This window comes from Pyrgilauda ruficollis, unplaced genomic scaffold, assembly GCF_017590135.1.
Source record: "Pyrgilauda ruficollis isolate IOZ18807 unplaced genomic scaffold, ASM1759013v1 scaffold336, whole genome shotgun sequence".
In the NCBI taxonomy this organism is placed as follows: Eukaryota; Metazoa; Chordata; class Aves; order Passeriformes; family Passeridae; genus Pyrgilauda; species Pyrgilauda ruficollis.
Window position 1 is genome coordinate 66,123 of NW_024524778.1, and position 22,323 is coordinate 88,445.

The following is a 22,323-nucleotide window of genomic DNA, read 5'->3' on the forward strand; positions in this document are numbered from 1 at the left end:
AAAGCACTTATTTATTTCAGCTCAATAATAACCAAACAATTAATAAGAGCTGTGGGAAAAGATGCATCATTGTTTAAAAAAATTCAGTAAAATAACTAATTCTAAGCTCACCCAAATGCATTTGAGATCCTCCTGCAACAGCAAAATCATGCCTCCATCTCACTCATAAAATCATAAAAAAGCACCAGAGACAAAAATACAATATTAAATATTCACCCTTCAGCACTGTCCTAGTATTTCAGTATACCAAAGAAAGCACTGCAGCCTTTTTTTTTAGATATATTCCCAACACCCTGAGAACTATGTTCCTACATCCTTTGTCCTCCAGTTTCGCCCCACAGTTGCTCTGCCTAAGCTGACTTCCACCTTTGTCTGAATACCTGACAGCAATATGTACCTGAGGGGTCGTGGTTTAAGAGGACACCATTACATCAGCTGCCTCACACAGCAGCATCAGTCAGGCCACCAGTACCAAAGCACAGACACAACACCAATCTGTCACTGGAACCCAGCATCCTTCTGTACCCTTGCTTTAATAGCTTCCTTGGACATTCTGTCAGTTTTCAGGAGAGCTTAATGTGCTGTGTTCGGCTTTGAATACGGATATACATCTACAGATATCAGAGACACAAAAGTGAAATTAAACTTCGGTTCAAATAAAACCTTGGTCATCCTCAAGACTGCTGTCACACATTGGATTCCTTAAAGATAATTCCCTGACAATGACTGCTGTGATATAGCTAAGACGTTAGTGTGGCTACATGCCACAGAATTGCAAGGTTTTGAAGGCAGCTAGCATATGAGTTCTATTGGCACTTATTGTGGCTCTTACTAAAACAGAAATTAATCAGAGATAAAAACTTCAGAAAATAATTTGTTTCTTAGCTTTTAGGTTTCTTTATATAGCGTACACAAACATATATACCTAATGTTTCCATCTCTACATGACAATGTTGCAACAGAAACTCGATTATAGAGAGCAAAACAAAAGACAATTGACTCCCCTATATACTGAACTTTCTTTAATATTTCTTCCAGCTTGTAAATATTGGCACAGATTGGCACAGAGATATCTGGACTGCTTAAAGTGTCATGTTATAAAATGTCAAGGCCTAAAGCTTTCCTGCTGTGGCTGAAGACCATTTCAGAAGCCATACTGCAAAGCTGCATAGGATAAGACAGCACTGAACACTTGTGTGAGAAGAGCAGGTCTTTGTGGTTACAGAGGAGTTTAGAAAAGTGCTCTCAGAGGTGAAAATGTAGTCAGAATCATCTATTTTCCATAAGGCTGATTTATTACTGATGAAACAACTAGTGTTTGAATCCTGAAAAATCACACCAAAAACATTTTTCAACAGTACAGGTATTCCAAAAATGCTTAGTTTACAAGTCACCAAATGAGCTTAAATAAGCCAGAAACATAGCAATTACTTTCCTTTCTATTAAAAAAAAAAAATTGCATATTTCCCTGTTCTTCACATCACTCTTTCCATCAGGAAAAGGGAAAAGCAATGTTTCCATAGGGAAATAGCAGTAAATAGCAGTAAAGCAGGATTTCTGTGCTTTGTATTATTATATTTTATTATTTTAAATTAGGAGAAGATGAAGTGAAAATGCTTCAATAACAGAGACTTATATGAGATAAAAAAGCTGGGTGGGAACAGCGGAAAAGGTAAAGCATATCCTTCCGCAAAAAAATGACCACAGTCCAACAAATGCAATAAAATACATTATTGTTTGTTTTAACACTATTTTTCAGACATATACACACACAAAAGAGCAGTCTGGAAGCTCTTAAAAACACCTCGTTTCTAGCATTACCAGTTGCTGCTACCATGCCTTCCAGTAAGTTTGTTGTCTCCACATGAAAAAAAAAAGAAGACAGATTTTCCCAAACACCATTTCTCTCTAAGTGCTCACTCTTACTGCACACTTAGAGATCATATTAAACCAAAACAAACAACCACAACAACAAAATCAACCAAACAAAACCCATTAAAAATTAAACACCTTGCTATTGGGTTTTAATGCCACAAAATGCCAAATAATACCACAATAACAAAAACAGGTATTTTAGATATTAGAAGATGTAAGAAACTAGACTCATTTTCCATAATATTTGCATCATTCTTTGGTTCTGTAAAATGTCAGGAAGAGAGAAAAAAGTATCACAAAACATTAAAATAAATTAGAATGAGATTAGTAAATAACCAATAATTCAGGTTTTTTAACTGTCAAAACCAGTAACATAACGTGTCACTACACATACAAAATCCAAGGTGTCAGTGAAATTATAAGGCAAGCCCATATAAAAAACCTGCCAGTCCATATGACTATTTTTGCTGTTAAAACATAGAAAACAGAGGAAATGTAGAAATCAGAGATGCAACTTAGTGAAAAATTACACCTCCTTAAGAGAAGGGAATGAAAATGACGCCGAAGGACAACTTGAGTGCCTCTGTTCAAAACAAGATTTCAAAATGTGACATGCACACCTCTCTTCACGCCAAGAAGAACATGGCTTAAGTCAGATCTCCAGATTTGTTCAATTTATCTGCCCACAAGAAGTGCTCGTGTTATTAACATGAACTGTCCTGGACTGCGATACCTATGTGAAGGTGAATGGTTGTTTAAACCTTGTAACGCTAAATACTCTGAAAATGAAAAAAATGAAATGAAAAAAAAAAAATGAAAAAATGAAAAAAAAAAAAAAGGCAGTATTTCAATTTGCAAGGCTAGAATTATTGTGAGGGAGGGAAGCAACAACAGAACGTGTTATATATAAACACTGCACAGTGCTGAAGCAGCCCAGCTATAGCAGCAAAGCCTGCAAGTCACACACAGCCAATCTAACCCTGTATACATCCATCCTGCTGCACAAGGAGCAGTCCTGTTCCTAATGCTACACCACAACCACTGTCCAAGCAGCCATCCCATAAGCCCACAACATAAAAACTGCTTTGTCTGAAATTTAACCTGACCCAGAAAGGGTGTTTTCCTGCAGAGAGAAAATGAGGATTCATGCCAGACTGAATGCACTGTGTAACCACTGCTACAGAACAAGGGCCAAGAACTGAATAAGCCATCAAAACAGAATATTCTTCTCTTGTCAGCAGAGAATCCAGGTCCAGAGTAAAACTTTCGAACAGGTGATAAGGGAAGTTTGCTTCATTATTACATTTACTTGGACTTGCTCTAAATCTAAAAACCAGTAATTTGGAGAAAACAGAGCCTTACCTTTTTAAAAAGTCAACACAGTTATTTTAAACAGAATACAAAATAAACACACAATTACGAGAAACATCCTGAATTAATGTTTTGTTCTTACAGCACATGCTGCAGTGTGAATAACAGCTGGAATGCTAGGCTTTGACTTGGTTTCCTGGCATTTTTCTATTTCTGTCATAAATTCTATATAACATAAACAATAGCTCCTATCTTAAAAGAAAAGCTTACTATAGCATATTTGATTTTCAAAGCACTAAACAAAGAAGCAGGCTCAACCCATTTATGTAAAATACTGAGTTTCAAAAATCGGGATTGATTCTCATTCAGTTAATTTTTTCAAAGGAAGACTAAAGCACAACTTCTGCATATTTCACTGAGAAACTAAAATAATCCATTTTAAATACTTTGGCAACATTAACTCTCAAGAAACTGAATGGATAGGAATCCAACTCAAACCAAAAAAACAAAAGTAAACCCAAAACTCAAGGAAATTCCAAATTCAAACTTCAGACTTACCTTGGACACATTGCTGATATAATCCAATTGACAAGCGCTCTCTTTATCTACTTGGTTACAAAGATTCTGTAAAGTGGACGCATATTCTTTATCACTTTTTACTCTCATTACCATAAATTTCTTCACTGTTTCCAGCAGTCGTAGTTCCCAGTCTTGCAGTTTTAGTAAAGCATCATGAGAATACTTCAGGTCACCTCCAAACCCCATTTTTTAAGGCACTGTATACCAGACAGGGGAAAATACAGGCTCTTCACCACATCTGAAAGGAGAACAAGAATGATGAGACAATTATCAAAAGAAAAAACTTCTGGTGAGACAAAGATTGGTGTCTAAGCCCTGCACTTACCTAATCATAAGATTAATCACATACATTAACCTCTTCAGTATAAACTGAAAGGAGGCTCAGAGCACTGCTTTGAACAACAAACTCTGACTGGAAAAGATTTCAGCCTTAGAATTCCAGTTTCCATTTCTGCAAAAACATTCCTCCCTAACTTAAAGTACATTATGAAAGAAAACATAACAGCATCTAAGACAAACACTTAAGACCAATCTACATATTTAACCAAATAAGCACAGCTAACAGTATCTCCAGACAAGCTGCCAGCTGCACTTTTGTACTCCTGGTGACCTGAAACATTTGTTTCTCATGTTTACTCTCCTAACAGCACAGAAAAATCCATGTAAAACACCAGTTCTCAGGCACTGCATCCGTGGGAAGTTGATAACTATTTAGAAGCTAGTTTGCTCCTAAACCTTGTGTTAACAGGCCATTAAATCTGCAGATTCAGCCACCCAAAAACCAGAAAATATCCCTAAGTAGGTTTCGCATCCAACCATACACTGGTTCCTTGGGTGAGAGTTCTTTAGTTCCCACCATTTTACCCTAGGACAGTCCAGTCTTATTGTACTAAATTGATGTAAAGCAAGATTGATAAACAGATAAGGTGTCCTGCCTTATGAAATTCTGTAGCAGAACCAAAGGTGAAGACACATTGCTAGAGTTAGCTCTGAAATATGTTCATCTCATGCTGATAAACACACAGCTGCATTGTGGAAGAGCTGAAACCACACAAAGAAGTAATTCCTACACACTCTTGCACACGGTTTTGTAATGTGGGCTGAACCCTCTTTTCTATGTACACACCAACCACCTCTGTTCCTATACTAATCAGCTTCAACTAGGTAAGACAAACTTACATAAACTGCAACCCTTATCTCTGGACTGCAGTGCAGCCTCAGCCTGTACTCTGCCTATTCGCTAATTTCTGCACTACAGCAAAGTCTTGGTTCTTTTTAACACAGAAATACCAATTTCTTCACAGGCTTTACACATTAAAACTTAAATTAGCAGTGTTCTACAAACATTAACAAATTTATCTTCCTAGCAATCCATTGAGGGAAGTAGGACTAATATTCTTATTTTACATTAAGAAATGAGAGACATAAACTAACGTCAACATTGTGGCAGCTCATACCGGTATGTACAAGGCTTAAAGACAGACTTTTCAGAGTGCCTAGCATTTTTAGCATGCTAGGTATTCAGAAAAAAACATATGTTACTGGCTTCAGTTACTGCACAAAATTTCTGAAGATTTTGCAAATCAGAACCTCAAGCAACCTCTGAAATAAGTCTCAAGTACTATGTGTTTATTCTTAGAACACAAACCATGCTACTAAACAAAACAAAGATCCAATAAAGAAAAACAGAACAAGTGCCACATTACTACGTATCTACACAATACAGACTAAGTCAAAGCTGTATGAATAACCTTAAACCTGTAAGCTTTTATAAGCTCCTTAATTTGAAGCTGTATATTTTGGTCAGAATACTTCTTGATGGCCAGGAATTCAGCCATACACAGCACCAGTAAATAGTTTATGTTGGCTGCATTTATGAATTATGTCATTATTAGCAGCATTATGAAAATACCTCCACAGTTAAAATTGAGGAACACTCTTGCAGAACCACAAACATTTTAGCAACATGAACCAAAGGAAAAAAATCTTAAAGTCCCTGTTTATTAACATGACTAAAGTTGCAGTAGTGAATTTTCAATGCCCTTTAGATCTAAATCCATTTTTATAACTTTTCACCTTTCTCCTACCTCATTTTAGCACATAACCTAACTCTCCTAGCCAACAGCTATGAGAAAAGATAGCATCCTTGTTTTCTTACATCAGATTTAGGAAAGATGGGAACTGAGTTTCACAGTGATGTTCAACCTTGTATTATGAGCAAAGTAATGGCTTGCTTGCTTTTTCCCTAGCCTCTGTTTTTTACTGAGAGACAGTATGGCAAGGGAAGGAGGAAATATTCTCAGCATATGATATTTTAGTCTGCTTCTAGTGACTTACAAAGGAGATATAGGATTACAAAAATCAACAGAACAAAAGACCAAACAATATCTCACTCCAGCCTGCTAAGTTGCTCTTCATGAAGCAGTAATCAGATTTTTTCTAATTCCACCATTAGATGTCTGAATACATAGGCAAAAATTGTACACACACTGGACTCCAGGCTTTGTTTTAATTATTCCTTTCTCTGTGACAGAAGCAGCACAGCATAAAACTGTTTTGCAAAAGTGGTAAAATTTTGATTTGCTAAAACTAACAAGCAAAAAGACTGAGAACTGATGATTCCCAAGTGGGTAAGCCAGCTGCCATGTGACTTCCGTGTAAATTGAGAAAATGTTCAACCAAGACATCCAGCCAAATTCAAGCGCTTTATTGTGGAGGCACAGAAATGGTGAAGAAGTATTCAAGACCTAAGCCAGTTGACTAATCTTGAATTTTGATAATCTAAAAACCAATTCTGTCACTTAAAACCACTTCTGATTTTTTAATGTTTTTTAATATTTTTTAAAAACTGAAAACAATACAGATCACACAGCCATTAATTTGAAGTCAGAACTGTAAGATTTACCAAACACATGAACACACAAGTCTGATTTTCAAATACTGTTAAAAAACACAAGCATATTTTGGAAGTCCAGTGTTCAAAAATACAGTATCTGGCACCAACACAGACAGGTATTTTTCCAAGTTTGCTGTCTCCCTCATCAGTGACCACAGATGAGATGACAGCTGCCCTACAGGGTCAGACCAATACAAGAGAATAGTTCAGTCAGAAGGGACCTACAGTGATCACCCACACAGAGTAATGCATTTAGATCAGCCCTGTGTCTCCAACCATGGCACCAGAAGACGTTTAAGAACAGCAGACTAGCAGGGTTGCTATTTGTGGTGTGGTTCTCCTTGTGCTTCCCTACCTTCACATCTACTGGATTATGGAATATTAATATTCACATATTTTTTGACTTTATCATACAACATTAAAATACTCACACTGAAAGATGGAGATTCCCAGACAGATTTTGCAATCCCACACCACTGGCAAAATTGAGAAATCAGCAAAACCAGCAAAATCTGAACCCAGAAAAGATTTAATATGGAACTGGTATGAGAGATAAGGAGTTTGAGACACAAGCATACTTTCTTCTCTAATGTTCAAAAGATGCAAATACAGTGTGAAAGCTATTCTAGGGGGACAAAAAAATTCTCAAAAATCCATGGGAGAGTATTTTATCTTAACGGAAAAACCAGAGATGGCAGAATGTTTTAAAACAAGCTAGACAAAGAAGTGATAACAACAAACAAGATATGCTAAATCATACAGAAAAAAAAACCTTCAGGAATTGCTTTACTCTTAATGTGAAGAGATTTCTTCTGCTTCTGGTAGATGCCCATGAGGTTTATCTCTTTTTCCACATGTGAACAAAGCTTGCATAATTTGACATGCCAGTGACGTTTCAAACAGAATTGTACCATGTCTTGTAAAAGCAATAAAATACCAGTACCACCAAATAAGACAAATGAGCTTTAGCTATTTTTTTATATTTTGAAATAGAAGATACATATATAATATCTTACAAGATATGTAATAGAATATCCTATATTATCTATTATGGACATAGATACAGATGGCTAAAAAAATTACTGTATATGCAGTACATGTAAATTAGCCAAAAAATATTTGTTAAACTTAGGAGTAAAACACGTCTCACAGTCAATTCTAAGAAAGTAGGACTTACTTTCTTCATAGTGTTATGCTCAAAACAGCAAACTAATCATTCACAGGAAGTGCACATTGAATGTACATTTAATAATATAGTGTGAATGAGCAATCACATGTCAAACTGTTCTAAATTTAAGCAGAGTTACCAAAGACAATTTAAAATTTCTCTCAACCACCAACACAGTGGTGCCGTCAGAATCCAAACAAATCAATGTTAATTTTTTTCAGCCTAAAAGTGAGAAACTTCAAGGAAGTTGCTAGTCACATAATCCTTCCATACTGTAACACTCCCCTCAGGAAATAAAGCCAGTATTCCAGTTAGTCATGCTGCTGGATTCCAGCAGCAACTCTGAAGAAAGTAGTTTCCATAACCAATGTACATTTAAAGATTGCCATCTGTCTGTGACACATGAATGTGGCCATGCTGTGTCAGACCAACGATCCTGTGTCTGACAGTGCCAGAAATCAAATGAGCAAGGAAGAACAGAGCATGTACAATGCAACACTTTCACAAGGTGCTCTGCTACACTTGTAACAACTGGTGTCTTCTGCTACATATTGCCATCAATTATATCCAAGGTTATGAGTTTATAAACTTAAAATAATGATGGATCTACACACATCAGTTGGAACTTGTGGTTTCACAGTACCAGTGACAAGGGAGGCAACTAATAAACCACAAACCCAGAAAGCACACCTGGCCCCCAGTTAAATTCAGAATAGAGAAGCACATCACAGATCTGGATTCTCCCACTCTTCATATGCTGACCATGAATTTAGATTGTTCCTAAATCTGCATGGGCTCCAAATCATAGAGAATACAAAACGTCTTTTATTCTGCAAACACTTTCTACAAACATTAAAAATATCTCAAAACCAGAAAAGAAAGACGATTTGTATTCAGGAGACAAATCCTTAAAATCACGGCTTCTACACTGAACTAAAAGCATTTTTAAAATAGATTATCAATTTGTTAGCAGTCCTTCTCAATCTCTCAATGTGAGGCTTACAGTAGTTATATTCCATTAAAATAATGAAATAAATTATTCTTAGCACTCCATCCACACGCTAAACAAAAATTAGACATCAAACAATTGACATTTCTGTTAGTGTAGGATCTATTCCCGGAATGCACAAGACCATGAAATACAAAACACATGCACTATCTACCATTTGTTTACACTAATCTCATATTCATAAGATCATCTTTGTATGCATCGATACGATGTATACAACATAAACTAGTAAAACTAATCCTTCTGCAGAGCTTTTGTCAACAATAAACATCTCAAGGGGTAATAAAAGTTTGTCTAATTATTTCAAAGCTGATTTGAAATACTGGTCCACACAAAGCAAAGCAGGCAGCTAATTTTCAGGAAGTCTTTTCTGCAAAGCATAACTTGCCCACATACCTTAAAAGTTTTCTTTCAGAAATGTCCTTTAGTACAGTTTCCTATGTCAGCAGCTACTTCCTTTGATTTTCACCTACTGAAATATACTTTTTTTTCTTTTCTGCGGACTCTGTGAAAGAAAAACATATCAAACTTCTTTTAACTATCTCACCATTTTCAAATACATTGCAAAACTCAAACTTAGGTAAGTTGCTCTGCATTTTCAGATTACAGAAGCCAGCTTTTTTTTTAAAAAAAAATAGACAGTTCAACTAAAAGAAAAGAGCAGATTTCTCAAATGACTGCTAGCAGTAGTATGCGATCACTTCATACACATAATTTTGAGTGAAGAAATAATTTTGCCTCTACACATGTAAGAGAAGATTTTTCTTTAAGTTCTTGGAATTTCTTACGGCAAGTGTACTGTAGCTGAAAAATTAGACAATTTTATTTATTTATGAACCTTGCCCTTGGTAAAATGAAAGCAGAAACCTATTAAGGAAAATGACAGCATGGAAGACCCAAGTTTGTTATATGAAAGACTAAGTTAGTAGCGGTATTTTCATAAAAGTGGAAGAAAACAACTGGCAAAAAGAGAAAGGAACACTCAAGACACTTAAATTTCTATCTGGCTCTAACTAATCTAATATCTAGAAAAGTAGGAGGTCAGGAAGTTAGGATGACTAGCAGGACCAAAACTTCAATTTGTAACTCTGGACCACAATTTAGGTAAAGCAAACTGACAAAAAAGGGTTTTGAGCGTTTATATTAAGAAAAAAATATATTTGATTTAAAAAATGGTAAGGAACAAGCTTTGCACACAGCTTACAAGTGCAAGGTATACTGTATAATCTCTACACGTGGAGCCATGATAAGCATTCACTCACAATCTCACACCACAATGTCCAACTTCAAATGAGACATTCCATAACAGTTTAGCAATGCCCTCATAGGAAAAAAACACATAAAGCAAAACTGAAAGAAAGACACAGTGTGTAGGGGTGAAGAAAGCAAAACTATTTTCAAAATTTCCATTATTTAAAACAAAGCATTGATCACAGACACATTCACAAAATCTTCCGAAGAAACAGTCTTAGTTCACATTCAAGCAGGCACTATTTAGTATTCCTTTCTGGTTACTTAGTGACATTTGAGAAACAAAGAACTGTCTAATATAAATACAAAACTTCTATTCTCCATGACCAAAAATAGAAAAGACTAATTGATGCTAAGATTCAGGCACTAAAAAGGAACAGCAGCTATGCAAGCAGATACAAAAGGAAAAAAAAAACACAGGAGGTTACAAGCATTATAAAATTAATCACATTTCTAAGAAACAGATATAAAATCATCTGTTTCAAAGTTGCAAAGCCCAAGGGTAAGTCTCCACTAGCAAAAAAGTACAAGCAAGAGCAAAACATTAGAGTAAATTCGGCTCATCTTACTAACACAAATGCAAACTGGGTGGAAGCACCAGACTGCCACTGGACAGGAACGTAAATCCTAATCCCCATTCAAATGGGACTCGTGAAAGTGGAACAAACATCACCACCAGCACCGGGGCACATTTAAGTTTCATGCAGATGTTAAGAACTGCATGTGGAAAAATGAAGCCCACAAAAAATTCCATTTATCAAATGAAACAACAGACTGGAGCCACTTCAACACAAAAAAGTTCTATCTTCTGCTCCCTGAACACGAACAACAACACACCTTTTTTTCTCTTTTTAAACAGCTACACTATCACATATTTTAGAGTGCAGATTGTGTTTGTCAATAAGAAAACTAAATGCAAACCCAAGTTTTCTTTAGAATTCCAGTTACTATTAACTTTTTTACCTATGTGCATTTTTTCATCTGCACACAGGTCATTAGTAGAACTTAAAGCTGGTAATGCAAGTCCAATACAGGTCTACTTGATAGGCATAGACTAACTAGTACATGGAAGCATAAAAAAAAGCTTTCCAGCGAATTGCACAGCCATCTGTCAGAGAGCAATAAAATCTCAAAAAATTTCCACTGTTATTTCTGAGCTCAAATGAAGCAGAATCTGATACTTAACAAACATCTTGCTACCTCAATGCAATAATTCACTAGCTAATGAAGGTATAAAAGACAAATTCAGAAGATAAAGACAGAACAGAAAACTTAGATGACCTGTTGTTTTCTGAAATTACTAACAAGACAATTAAGGCAAATCCCCAAATCAGATCCTCTTCAGATTTAGGATATGTAAGGCATTTTCTAAAAATGAAGCATCTGAGAGGCAATTAAAAATATCATATTAATAGTATGAATTCACCAGAGTCAGATGCTACTGAGCCAAACCACTGAAGCATCAGATATCAAATTTCCACAATATGAATTCTGCAAAAACTTAGGCTTAAGGTGAGCCAAGCAAAGAAGAATCAAGAGCAGAAAAAAAATCAAATTTTCTTCAGATGGGACAAGGTAATCAGAAGCACAACACAGTCTGACTCTGATACTGCACAAGGTGGTTAAAACCATGCCTAAGAACCTGTAGACTAGAATAATTCAAAAGAAAAAAAGAACAATGCAGCTTTTACAGAGCAAAATCACGTTTCACAACTTTAAGAGTTTTATGAAGGCATCAAGGATCCTGTGGGAAAATGTGTTGGAAGTAGAAAGTTTCTGCTGATGTCTTTGATAGGAAGCTACCAGAGAACAGAAGACCTTGCAGGGTAAGAATTAAGAGACAAAGATTGACAGGGGAGAGAGCTCAGAAGCCTCTCCATAATCTGTGCCAGGACTTGGGCTGCTCTTCAGAATGGTTACCTGCCTATACATCATTACAGAAGCATCTGTGCTTTATACAAAATTATTATGATTCAACAAAACCAAACATATCATTACAAAACTTGCAAAACCTCAGAACACTGAGCAAGCACAGAAAACAGCAGATGAAGTCACATGTCAATAAATGCAACATAATACACTGGTAGGAGTTATTTAATAACAGTACCAGAAAAACCTGTAGTAGTCTCTGAGCAGACATCTTCAAAAGCATTTGTTCAGTGCTTTCAAGTAGTCAGGTTAGAAACCATCCAGAATATTAAACTATTTTTTAATGAAGGGAAAGGAAAATATAACATGTCCTTATGCTACTGATACATTAGTGGTATTCTTGTATGTTCAAGTTCTTCTAGCTAAAGAAAAACATAAAGCACAAAAAAAAATATAGAAAATACTGATCATAGCATGGAGCAGCTTACACACAGAAAAAAGATAATTTTTAGCTCACAAAAAAGGTAAGAATGACAGGTGTAAGACCAAAGTACACCGAAAGAAAAAATTATCATAGCACAAAGCGTTATGCTGTGTCAAATGAGTCAAGTATTTTCCAGAACTTGAGAACATCAAATGAAATTTTTTAGAAGTTGCTCTTATGTCCTTCTTTGCCCAGTAAATAATTAAATTAAGATAATTCAGTTCCTAAAGATATTTGTGAGACCATGAAACAAAGAAATACAAAATTATTATAAAAATTCATTTAAAAAATCAGATCTGTAAAACAGCAAGAGTTCCATCTTAAGATGTCTCTAAACTGTAAAAGCAGAACAGGAACTATTACTCTACATTTATGTCAACAGCCCCTTCTTATCTGACAGTAGCAAGTACTGAGCTTTTGGATTTTACTTGGTTATGCAGTAACATCCTCAGACAGTGCCCTCTCACTTTCCCATTCCTGCACCTGTAGGAAGACCACATTTTTTTTAGCAGTTCCTGTAGCTGGGATGTTATTAAAAATAAACGCAAATAAGAAGCAGTGGGCTTCATCAAAAAACAGGATTTATACTTTGCAGCAGTCCAAAAAAAAAAAAAAAAGCAAAACAGATAGAAGCCCAAAAACATAGCTCACAGATTCTCTGCCTAGAATCACAAGACACAATTCTAATTTTTCAATCTTTCTAAACCACTACTATCCTCTAAACACCCTGCAACTGGTCTCATTCTCATATAAGACGTCAGAAGTTAAAACAGTGGGGTACTGTAGAACCAACCAACTCTGACAAGAACAGAGAAATTAGTTCAAATTACTTTCAAGCTCCTTGCCTGTGTGCTTACCCTCTAACAACTTGATAATATATCCTTATTTGTTCATTATCCAAAAAATTCATGTTCTTTTTCCACATAACTTCATCTTCCCCCCACCACACATCCATTCTGTCCAGCCTACAGACAGCCAGTGAGCTTTCATACTCACTGTCCCCTGCTTTGCTCCAGATGACATTTCCCATTTTCCAAGACTATTCAAAACAGTAATCTCATTCTCCTCCCCACCTTCAGCTGTTTCCTACTTCCCATGGCCTGGTAACTTTCTCAGCATGTTCTTTATCATCTCAGGCCTTCTGTGAAAGAATGGGCAAAGGGCAGAGCAGACATCTGGTAGCAAACCATGCAGTCAGTGCTTTTTAGGTGCAGTTACTCAACCAGTTTTGTTTCCAACCGACAGAAATTTCTACCTTACAGTCACAGCTAAATAGCAAGACTGAATCTCATCAGGCAGACAAACAAGAAGGTGAAGGCAGATACAGGTTAAGAAGGAAAGAGCTAGTCCAGCTGACACAAGTCACATCCTGTCACTAATGCTTCAAGACCCTTCTCTTGTCTTGTTAACTCTGAAAAAGTGACAAAATCAGCCACACTCCCTTCTTTTGGTTCCAAAGGTAAACATGCCTAGTTTCCCGTTACCTTCCATGTGTTACAAGAAAAAAAAAAGCTTTCCTTCCTCTATTTTTCCAAGAATTACACTTTCATTTAATTCAGCTTCAGGACACAAAGAAAGGCAGAGAAAAACATGGCCTCAATACAGAATTCCTGACTGAGAAATTTTTACTGACCTCTCAACTTTGCAGTGTTGCAACATGAATCTCCACACTAGATCCTAAAAGAAAAATTGATTGAGCAGGATAAGGCTGCTAAAGGTGACTGTCACAGGGCAGGTACTGTGCATCTCCAGCCCTGTTAATCAATTCTACCAGCTAAAGAGAAAGACTGTTCCAGAATTAAAAAAAAATACATAATTTTAAAATGTCCAAAAATTGTCCACAAATTGAAAACAGAATAAAAAATACATCAGTGACTCAAGCTCATTTAAAGTGTGTATTATATAGTGTATTAAAGAAACTTCTGAGCAAAAAAGGGAAGAAAATTAAACTGCTGCATTTTCAAGGGATTTCTTGTCTTAGATGACTAGTGAAGGTAGAAACAACTTCTAAAGTCAATTGAAAAAATCAACAGTGAAATGAAAAAGCACCTGTAGTAACCATCTCAACTGAAGAGTTATTCTAAGCATCGTTAACTTATTTCTCTGCTGATTTCTCTCAGATATTTACATTTCAATTAGCTACTGAGTTCTTCAGTCTGAAGGTAGGAAGCAATCTTCCGTATTTGAAATAATACCCCAAACCTCCGAAAGAAGCATTTCACATCTTGATATCCATCTGTCTCAAGATGAATACATAGCAAGTCAGAACTAACACATACCTAAAATTCACATGCAAACCCTCAGTCCCAAGGCTGCCTATTGTAAGCATTTCTTCAGGGGAACAGGATTGAAGAATACTCCTGCTGGGGATCTCTCATCATCACAAAGCTACACCCAAGACTCCTCCTGAAGACTTCAGGTGCTAAAATTCACTGGCTGCTACCATTCCACATTAAAAATCCAGAGTACTACAAGAAGCTTCTCCCCGTAGCACTGTCTTAGCTCTCAAGATTTAAGAACAGCCACAGAAAAAGATAAATCCACAGGATGTGAAGTACTTTAGAAAGTCTAGAGACACTTGATTTCTTCCTATGGCCCAATACCAGCCAGAATGTCTCACTTCAGACAAAACAATTAGATAAGTCTGCCATTACTCTGTAATATATGACAATAGTGGTCTCCTCAGGAGAAAAAAATCTAGTTCCAAGTATTTATTGCTCTTTGGAAAGAGCAATCAGGATGCTTCTTCCTCTTTCCTCCTTCATTAAACTAATTACATCCTTCTGGTTCATTAAATCCTCTACTTAGTTAACTCACTGTTCATTCAGTCTTCTCGAGGTCACTTATTTCCTTGGCATCACTGTACCACATTAAATGTAGCTTGATCACACAGTATTTTGTACAGAAAATACTAGCCATTAGGCCCACAGGTCCATGAGATGGTTCTGTCTCTTCCTAACTAGCGATATTCCAGGCTGTTGTACTGCAGGAAATATAACATATCGTGTGGTTCAGTAAAAGGTGTTGCCTGAAGCCTTTGTCTGCTGTTCCTGAACTGGTGTCTCCATATCCTAAAAGATACCGTGATAACTCCCTGTGTTAAACGGGATACAGTTACTCTCACCAGAAATGCAGAAACCTACCTATTCTTTTCTGAATTCCAGTAAGTTCTGTTTGGGTATCATCAGCCATCCTAGCTATAAAGAAGACTCCTTCTGAAGGATACTACTCTCATTTGAAAATGTATGAGCTTTAATTAATGGATGCTATTATAAACAGATAAAAGTGGTAGAAGCTTAATCTTCCAGGTGTCTGGACAAGTGGTCCTGAAGTGCACATGCATGATTGAATTCCTCACATGGAAATTTATTTGCATACATAAGATTCAGCCTATCTGATCTTTATTGCACTAGATCATTATTTCATATCCAGTCTTTCCTTCTGCCACTCAAAACTGTTCTTTCCAGAGATTATACCAGGCAGCAAATATTTCAGTTAAAAGGACAATATTCCTCATAACATAGTATCATTCAGAAACAAGTTAGAGATGACAATAATATTGTACTGTAGACAAGGGTTATTTAGCTCCCTCAGAATTCCTGCCTTACTGTACTCTGAGATAGCTAAATGGAATTTGACTGCATCTCTAAACCTGAAATCCCAACTTTATCTGATACAAGTTCTGTAGAGGGACACAAGCCACGCTGTTGTAATGGCCAAATGTTGACAACCATCTGCTTAATCAGAGCTTTGGAAATGGCAGCTCCCTCCCCACCAAAAGCAGACTGACCATACCCACACTGCTAACCCCTACATCCCCACTTAGGCTCCCCAAGCCTGGATGGGGTGACTTTGGTGATGAAATACTAGAGCACAAGGAACCACTGTGTCGCAGCCCACTGGACTGATTTTTTTGCACAGGGTATACACTGCATGCTTCCTGGAAAAAAAAAAAGCCTTGGGACACAAGGTATACAAGGACAGGATACCTCCTGAAGACTGTTCTGCAAAGGGCACAAATCTGCTGCAATGAGTTTCCATATTGTGTCTGAAGCAGGGGCTGGAGTAAACTCCCATCAGTTGTGGGCTGGCTTCCTTTCAGAGGGTGCCACCTGGCTCCAGAGAAGGAGAGATAGAAAGCATGCAGCATGGAAAACTAAAAGACCATGAAGGAACACAAGGACTGACTCGAACTTAGATTTTGACTTCAGTAAGCAAGGCATGTAATTACCTTCTCTCAATTAAAAAATAATCATTTAGATAAATTAGATTATCTGGATGCCAATTAAATTTATTAAAATAGTAGCTCCAAATTTACTTAACACATTGATGAGAGATCTTGTGCTCCAATTTCAACATTCACCTAATCCAAAAGGCAGAAATGGTATTATACAGCTTTCCTCTATCTTTGTTACAGACCCTTTAGAACAGTTTGCTTTTTCAGATGCACACTTCAACTGACAACATTTTTTTCTATATTTGGCAAATTCCTTTTATCTGATGAACTTCAGTTTATCAACCATATCATGGAAAAGTTGGGAGGTAACACAGCATTCCCAGCATTGACATACAACAAATATACCTAAAATAAAGAAGGATGTGTTTTTCTGATTCCATGTTTTTTATTTTTTAATCAGTAAAAAGCTGGTGTAAAGTATGATTTTTCTTAACATTGCAATTCTCACATTTTTAAAATGCTTACGCAGTCACTCTTTTGGACTTAACCACTTCGCCTGACTGTAACCCTTATCTGTACTTCCTGAAACTTAGAGTACAAATGCTGTGGCTTATTATTTTATACTCATGAACATCTGAAAGCAGAAGCCACAACTAGGAAGTCAGATGATATCTGAAAGACACATGAAATATAGAAAGGAAGCTTTAGCATAATTCTAAAAAGCTGTACTTGATGAAACATAATAGTAATACACTGCAGTGATCATAACAAATTTATACAATGTAACAGCAGATAAACAAGCTTTATGTATTCAAAAAATCAGGATTTATCCTATGATGCTACTCCTACTCGTTTATACGTTTACCAAAGGTGAATTTTGTGATTTACAAGTGTAGCAGCTAACAACCCCGACCAGCTCAGCCATTATTAATAGGTTATTTGCCTGAGTATTAAAACACCAAATAATCAATAAAATAATTCCTGTCTTATTTAATAACCATTAAATCTATGTCCTTTCCAGCTCTCTATTGCAAGAGAAAAAACAACTTAAAACTGCCACTTTCAATTCAAACAGCAAACATTGCAAATGTGATGACACACAATGTAAGCTACAATATGATGTCAATGTATGGAGTAAGATTTTCCAAACTTTCTAAAGCAAAAAGCTAGGCATAAACAGAACTGACAAAAAGCAGCAAAGCTGACAAACCATGTACAAAATTAAGAGATTCCCAAAATGAGGATGCAAACCCAAATTCCACCCTCTTTGGAATATGCACTATGTAATTGTATAATTACTTTCACAGTGCTTTTATCCAGAAATGCCCAGCCTATTTATTAGAGAGGATGGAGTGCTCTGAGTATGATTCAGCACTCTGTCAAAGGGGCTCATCTTCATGACTCTTATCAGGCTCATTGCTATAATTGTGTGGCTCCCATTTAATAAATAGGCAATTTCAAGGAACAAATGCCTCATGATTAATGCACTTTAACACTGCTCTGGATTTAACTTCTGCTTCTGGCAAAGAGTGCTTATGTAATATCCAACAATTCACAAACTTTTCACAGGTTGCCACTACTTACAAGATAACTGGTTTTTCATTAAGACTTAATTATGGTAATTTAGTTTTACGCTTAAGCGTAATTTCTAAATGTCTCAGCTCCTCATGTTGAAATAAATCACTTACTGAGTCACAGTATGAAAAAAATAGTTGTGAGATTCTTAAGATCAAGTAATGACAATTGCAAGACAGCTACCTGTCTTCAGACCAAGATTTGAATGCCATATTGAAAAATGCCAAATAAGTGAGAACCATTAAGTACTTATTCATTAAGTATTTTCTTTCTAGCTCATACTAAGAGGGTTGAAAGTGGACTACAGTATTTTGCAGGCAGTATTGTACAGCATACCTAAAGAACAGATTAACAGTATACACATGATTTTTCTATTTCCCCCTCAACAGCTGACAGCATGTGTTTGTCTTAATAGAGAGCTACAGAAAGCTCTCACTGTATGCAATTAGTGCTGTTACTCCACACTCACCCTGTCAACAACCTAAAGGAATTATCTGGTCCAAGCAATAACTGTGCCCTCAGCAGAAAATAAGAGCAGCCATATTAGAAATCCTAACAAAATACCCTTTTTGCTCAAGGTGCAAGCCCACAACATCAACAACATTTTAAAGAGCCAACTAGTATGCTCCAAAGATCAGTAATTCTGTCAAACCCATACATGGCGACAGAAATCAGACACTGAACTGCAGCAAAGTTATGAGTACAGAGAGTTGTCTCTACGAACTGCTATGGCACACATCTGAGTGTTGTAAGCAGGTTAGTAAGAAACCCAGATATGAAGAAGAAAGTTTGAAATTACATGTGGTTAAAGCACCTGGCATTTTCTCTCAAGTGTAGAAAGCAGCAATGCAAAGGAAGCTGGTTAGTATAGAACAAACAACAATCTGAAATCCAAAGCAGAATGATATGAAGTACAGTTCACTCACGCAGATTAAAAACAGCATTAAGCCCTAAATTATTGGGAATTTATTTTTATTATCATCAGGGAAACACACAGGAATTTAAAAATTCCCTATTATTTCAGACTCCTTACACCGAACTGAACTTTGCACTTAAACTTGCAGCAGAAAATAGGAAAGGATTACAGTAATGGTCACAAATATGATTTCATGCCACAAGCTGAAAGCAATCAAAGCCTTCCATCCAGTGAAGCCGTCCCACAAGAAAAAAAATTATAATCCCAAACACAAAAATAAAAGCCATTTTAGAAGGACTCTTGCTGGGTTTTAAGAATCCTTACCAGAACTTCCTATGTACTGTATGAGACCATACACATAGCTCTTAAAATGAGAGATGACTATCTTCTCTCAAACCCTGGAAACAAAGCTATGTTGTTTGATTCACTGATTCATTACTGTGAAAAAGTTTCAAAAATAAACCTTTGTCAAGAAATGCTACATTTACATGACACAAATGTTAAACAGCAGAAACTTTCTGCATATTTTCATGCTCCAAATTTTAAATCCCTTAATCTCTAATAGAATGGTGAATACTCAACAATTCCAAGACTATCTCTACTGTAGAATAAAGCTCTCCACTAGGTTTTTGAAATCCATTTTCACAAGGCAAATATAGCACCAATATTATTAGGCCAGGACTAAGTGGACAGTTTTATCTTAGAATAGGAGCATATATGCAGTTTACTTCCTACTGGAATGCATTTAGGCTTTCTTCTCTTACTGCTTTGCTTCTCCTCCCCATGAGCAGGCAAAAAAGACTCTTTTCCTAGAGCTACTTCCCACACACTGCAAAAAAAACTCTTCCTTGTGAAGTGATGACCTCATGCTCCCAGCCCATCTCCTTGTATGGAGCAATTCCGGACTTGCTGCCAGCTCTCTGCCTTCAGCCTGACATGGCAAACGTATCTTCCTTCACCCTGCTGCTTCCCAACTCAGGGAACACCAAGGACAGGCAGCAAGTGGGAGGTCAGACCGGGCAGGGAGAGGGGATTTCCCATGGACAAAGAACAGGCCACCAGATGCCTGACCCGCTCTCCACGGCAGGAAGAACGACACTGAACTCTGAACATTTTAAGTATGGAAATACATCCCACGTTACCTAAATGCAGTGCACCTCCTGTAGCCAAACCTTTCTTCCCTTTTTTGCTCTTAGTTAAATACCTCTAATCTAGTGAAGCAAATGTCACTTCTCTCTTAACTAAGGCCCATCTCACCTTCGCATCACTAAAGTTCTTTGATACCGAAATTGGCCTGACATCCTGTGTACACACTGATACATTTTTTTATCTTTTTTGCTAGTTAATCTTTAAGCTCTATCAAACAACTCCAGAGGAACTGAAAATTTCTATTCTCTACTCTGTCCATTGTCTTCTCTAGCCTGTCTTGCTTTCAAGTGTCAGAATTATTTCTACATCATCACTTTATACACTGGCAATCCAAATACCAACTGACAAAGAACAAAGGACTCAGTTGTGACTTGAAGTTACAGTTGTAGAAAATCAGGAAATCTGATGGATAACTGAGCTTTTGCTCAGCTAGTAAGTGACATTGTACATACAAGACTTAATCTGCTCCCTCAAAGAAATACCTCCAAAGCCCAAGTTTACTAGGGTTAACATTCCACACATGTATATTTTAAAGTTGTAACTGTACTGACAATTTCTGTCAACATATTACAAGGAATTTATAAGATGAGGGAACATACACTGGTCTCACCAACAATAATCATTAACTCAACCTACAATGTGTCCATCATTTGCAATTTGCTTTGACTGTGAGCAGATGATGTGTGACTGTCCTAACCCCCTGAGATTCTCAAAGACTACCACTTACATAAAATAAACTGCAGAAGCAATTTCCTTGTTAGGTATTATTAGCAAGTAAAATTAACTTATTTTAATAAAGTTATTTTAATACCAAATAAGATTTTTGGCCAGTTTCAGTTTGTCCAGCTTCATGCATCACCCATTTTTTTTCACACTGCAACTTCCTCAAGCATCTGCAGTACAACAGAGCAAACCACCAAAGCCAGTTTGAGCAGGTCTGTTTCAAAGCAGGGAAAAGTTATTTCACCTACATGAAAAGCAGTGATGCTCTCCTGCAAAGAGAAAATGAGCTGGCTTGTTTTAAAGGTCTTACAAAACCCCCGGTGTTCACACAGGATGTGTCATTTCAGTCATGTAAAGTCCAACCAAAGAGAAACATACTCCAACAAGAAAAGGGATGTTTAATGCCCTTCTGTGTAATCCACTCGAACACCAAACATGAGTATTCAGTACACGTGCAAATACCAAGATCTCAAACACACAATGCACTAGAACGAACACGAAAAGCGCCAGGGCAGCGACAATGACAAGGCCTCACCATGCAGGCTCCAACACTAACGCACAAGTTCACGCAGGCAGCCGCTGTGCTGTACAGAACTGTCAGGCGGCACCAAAGAGGAAGAGAACTCAAAACCCCAAACCGACTCCCCGGGGCTGTTGCATTTATTGGGAAGCAGGGATGGCCACACATCGTAGCTCCTGGCGGTGCCCGGCGCGTCCCCCCGTTACTCCCAGCACTTCCAGCCCGGCCGGAGCAGGGGAGGGGAACGGAAACGCCCGGCACCGCCGGACAGGGGCCGGACCGGGGCCGGACCGGGGCCAGACCGGGGCCGAGCCCGCCCTCTCCCTCCCCCTGCCCGGACCTCGGCGGCGGACCAGGGGAAGGGGCGGGATCCGCGCCCGCCGCGCTGCCCCTGCCCCGCCGGGGCGGAGTCGCCGCCGGGCGAGCGGCGCCTCTGACACCTCCCCGCGGGACGCCACCTGAACGCGACCGGATGCGGCCGCCGCCGCCCCGGCGCAGCGAAACGCGAGTGGCGCTGGTGCCCGTCTCGCCTGCCCCGCCCGCAGGTAGAGCCGGCGCGGGGCCCGCCAGCGTCCCCGTGCCGGCCGGGGGTCCGGGGGGTCCCTGGCCGGGACGGGGCGGGCGCGGCGCCGCAACTTTCCCCGCCCCACCCCGCGCCGCGACATCCTTGGGGACACCCGGTGAGACAGCCATGGGGACACCCCTGGGGACACCCCCGAGGGTCCCTGCTGCCCGCGCCGCCGGCAGGGAGGGAGGCGTTCGAAGCTCAGCGGTGCAAGATGAGGAGAGTAACTCCTGCGCAGCGCGGCTGCCCGGACAGG

At 38.1% G+C, this 22,323-nt stretch overlaps 1 protein-coding gene across 4 annotated transcripts in view; it reads right to left on the reverse strand.

Moving 5' to 3' along the window:
* Positions 1–21,975, reverse strand: part of FER (FER tyrosine kinase) — an 87,260-nt gene extending 65,285 nt beyond the window's left edge. For 2 of the 4 annotated variants that reach the window (XM_041474731.1, XM_041474730.1), the window contains exons 1-3: positions 21,518–21,968; positions 9,235–9,343; positions 3,745–4,003 (exon numbers count right to left, since the gene is read on the reverse strand). In XM_041474731.1, the coding sequence (XP_041330665.1) occupies positions 3,745–3,951 (207 nt within the window). In that variant the 5' untranslated portion in view covers positions 3,952–4,003; positions 9,235–9,343; positions 21,518–21,968. Of the gene's footprint in view, positions 1–3,744; positions 4,004–9,234; positions 9,344–21,517 lie in introns of all 4 variants that reach the window. The other 2 variants (XM_041474727.1, XM_041474728.1) reach the window with 2 other exon arrangements.
* Between the last annotated feature and the right edge of the window lie 348 nt (positions 21,976–22,323).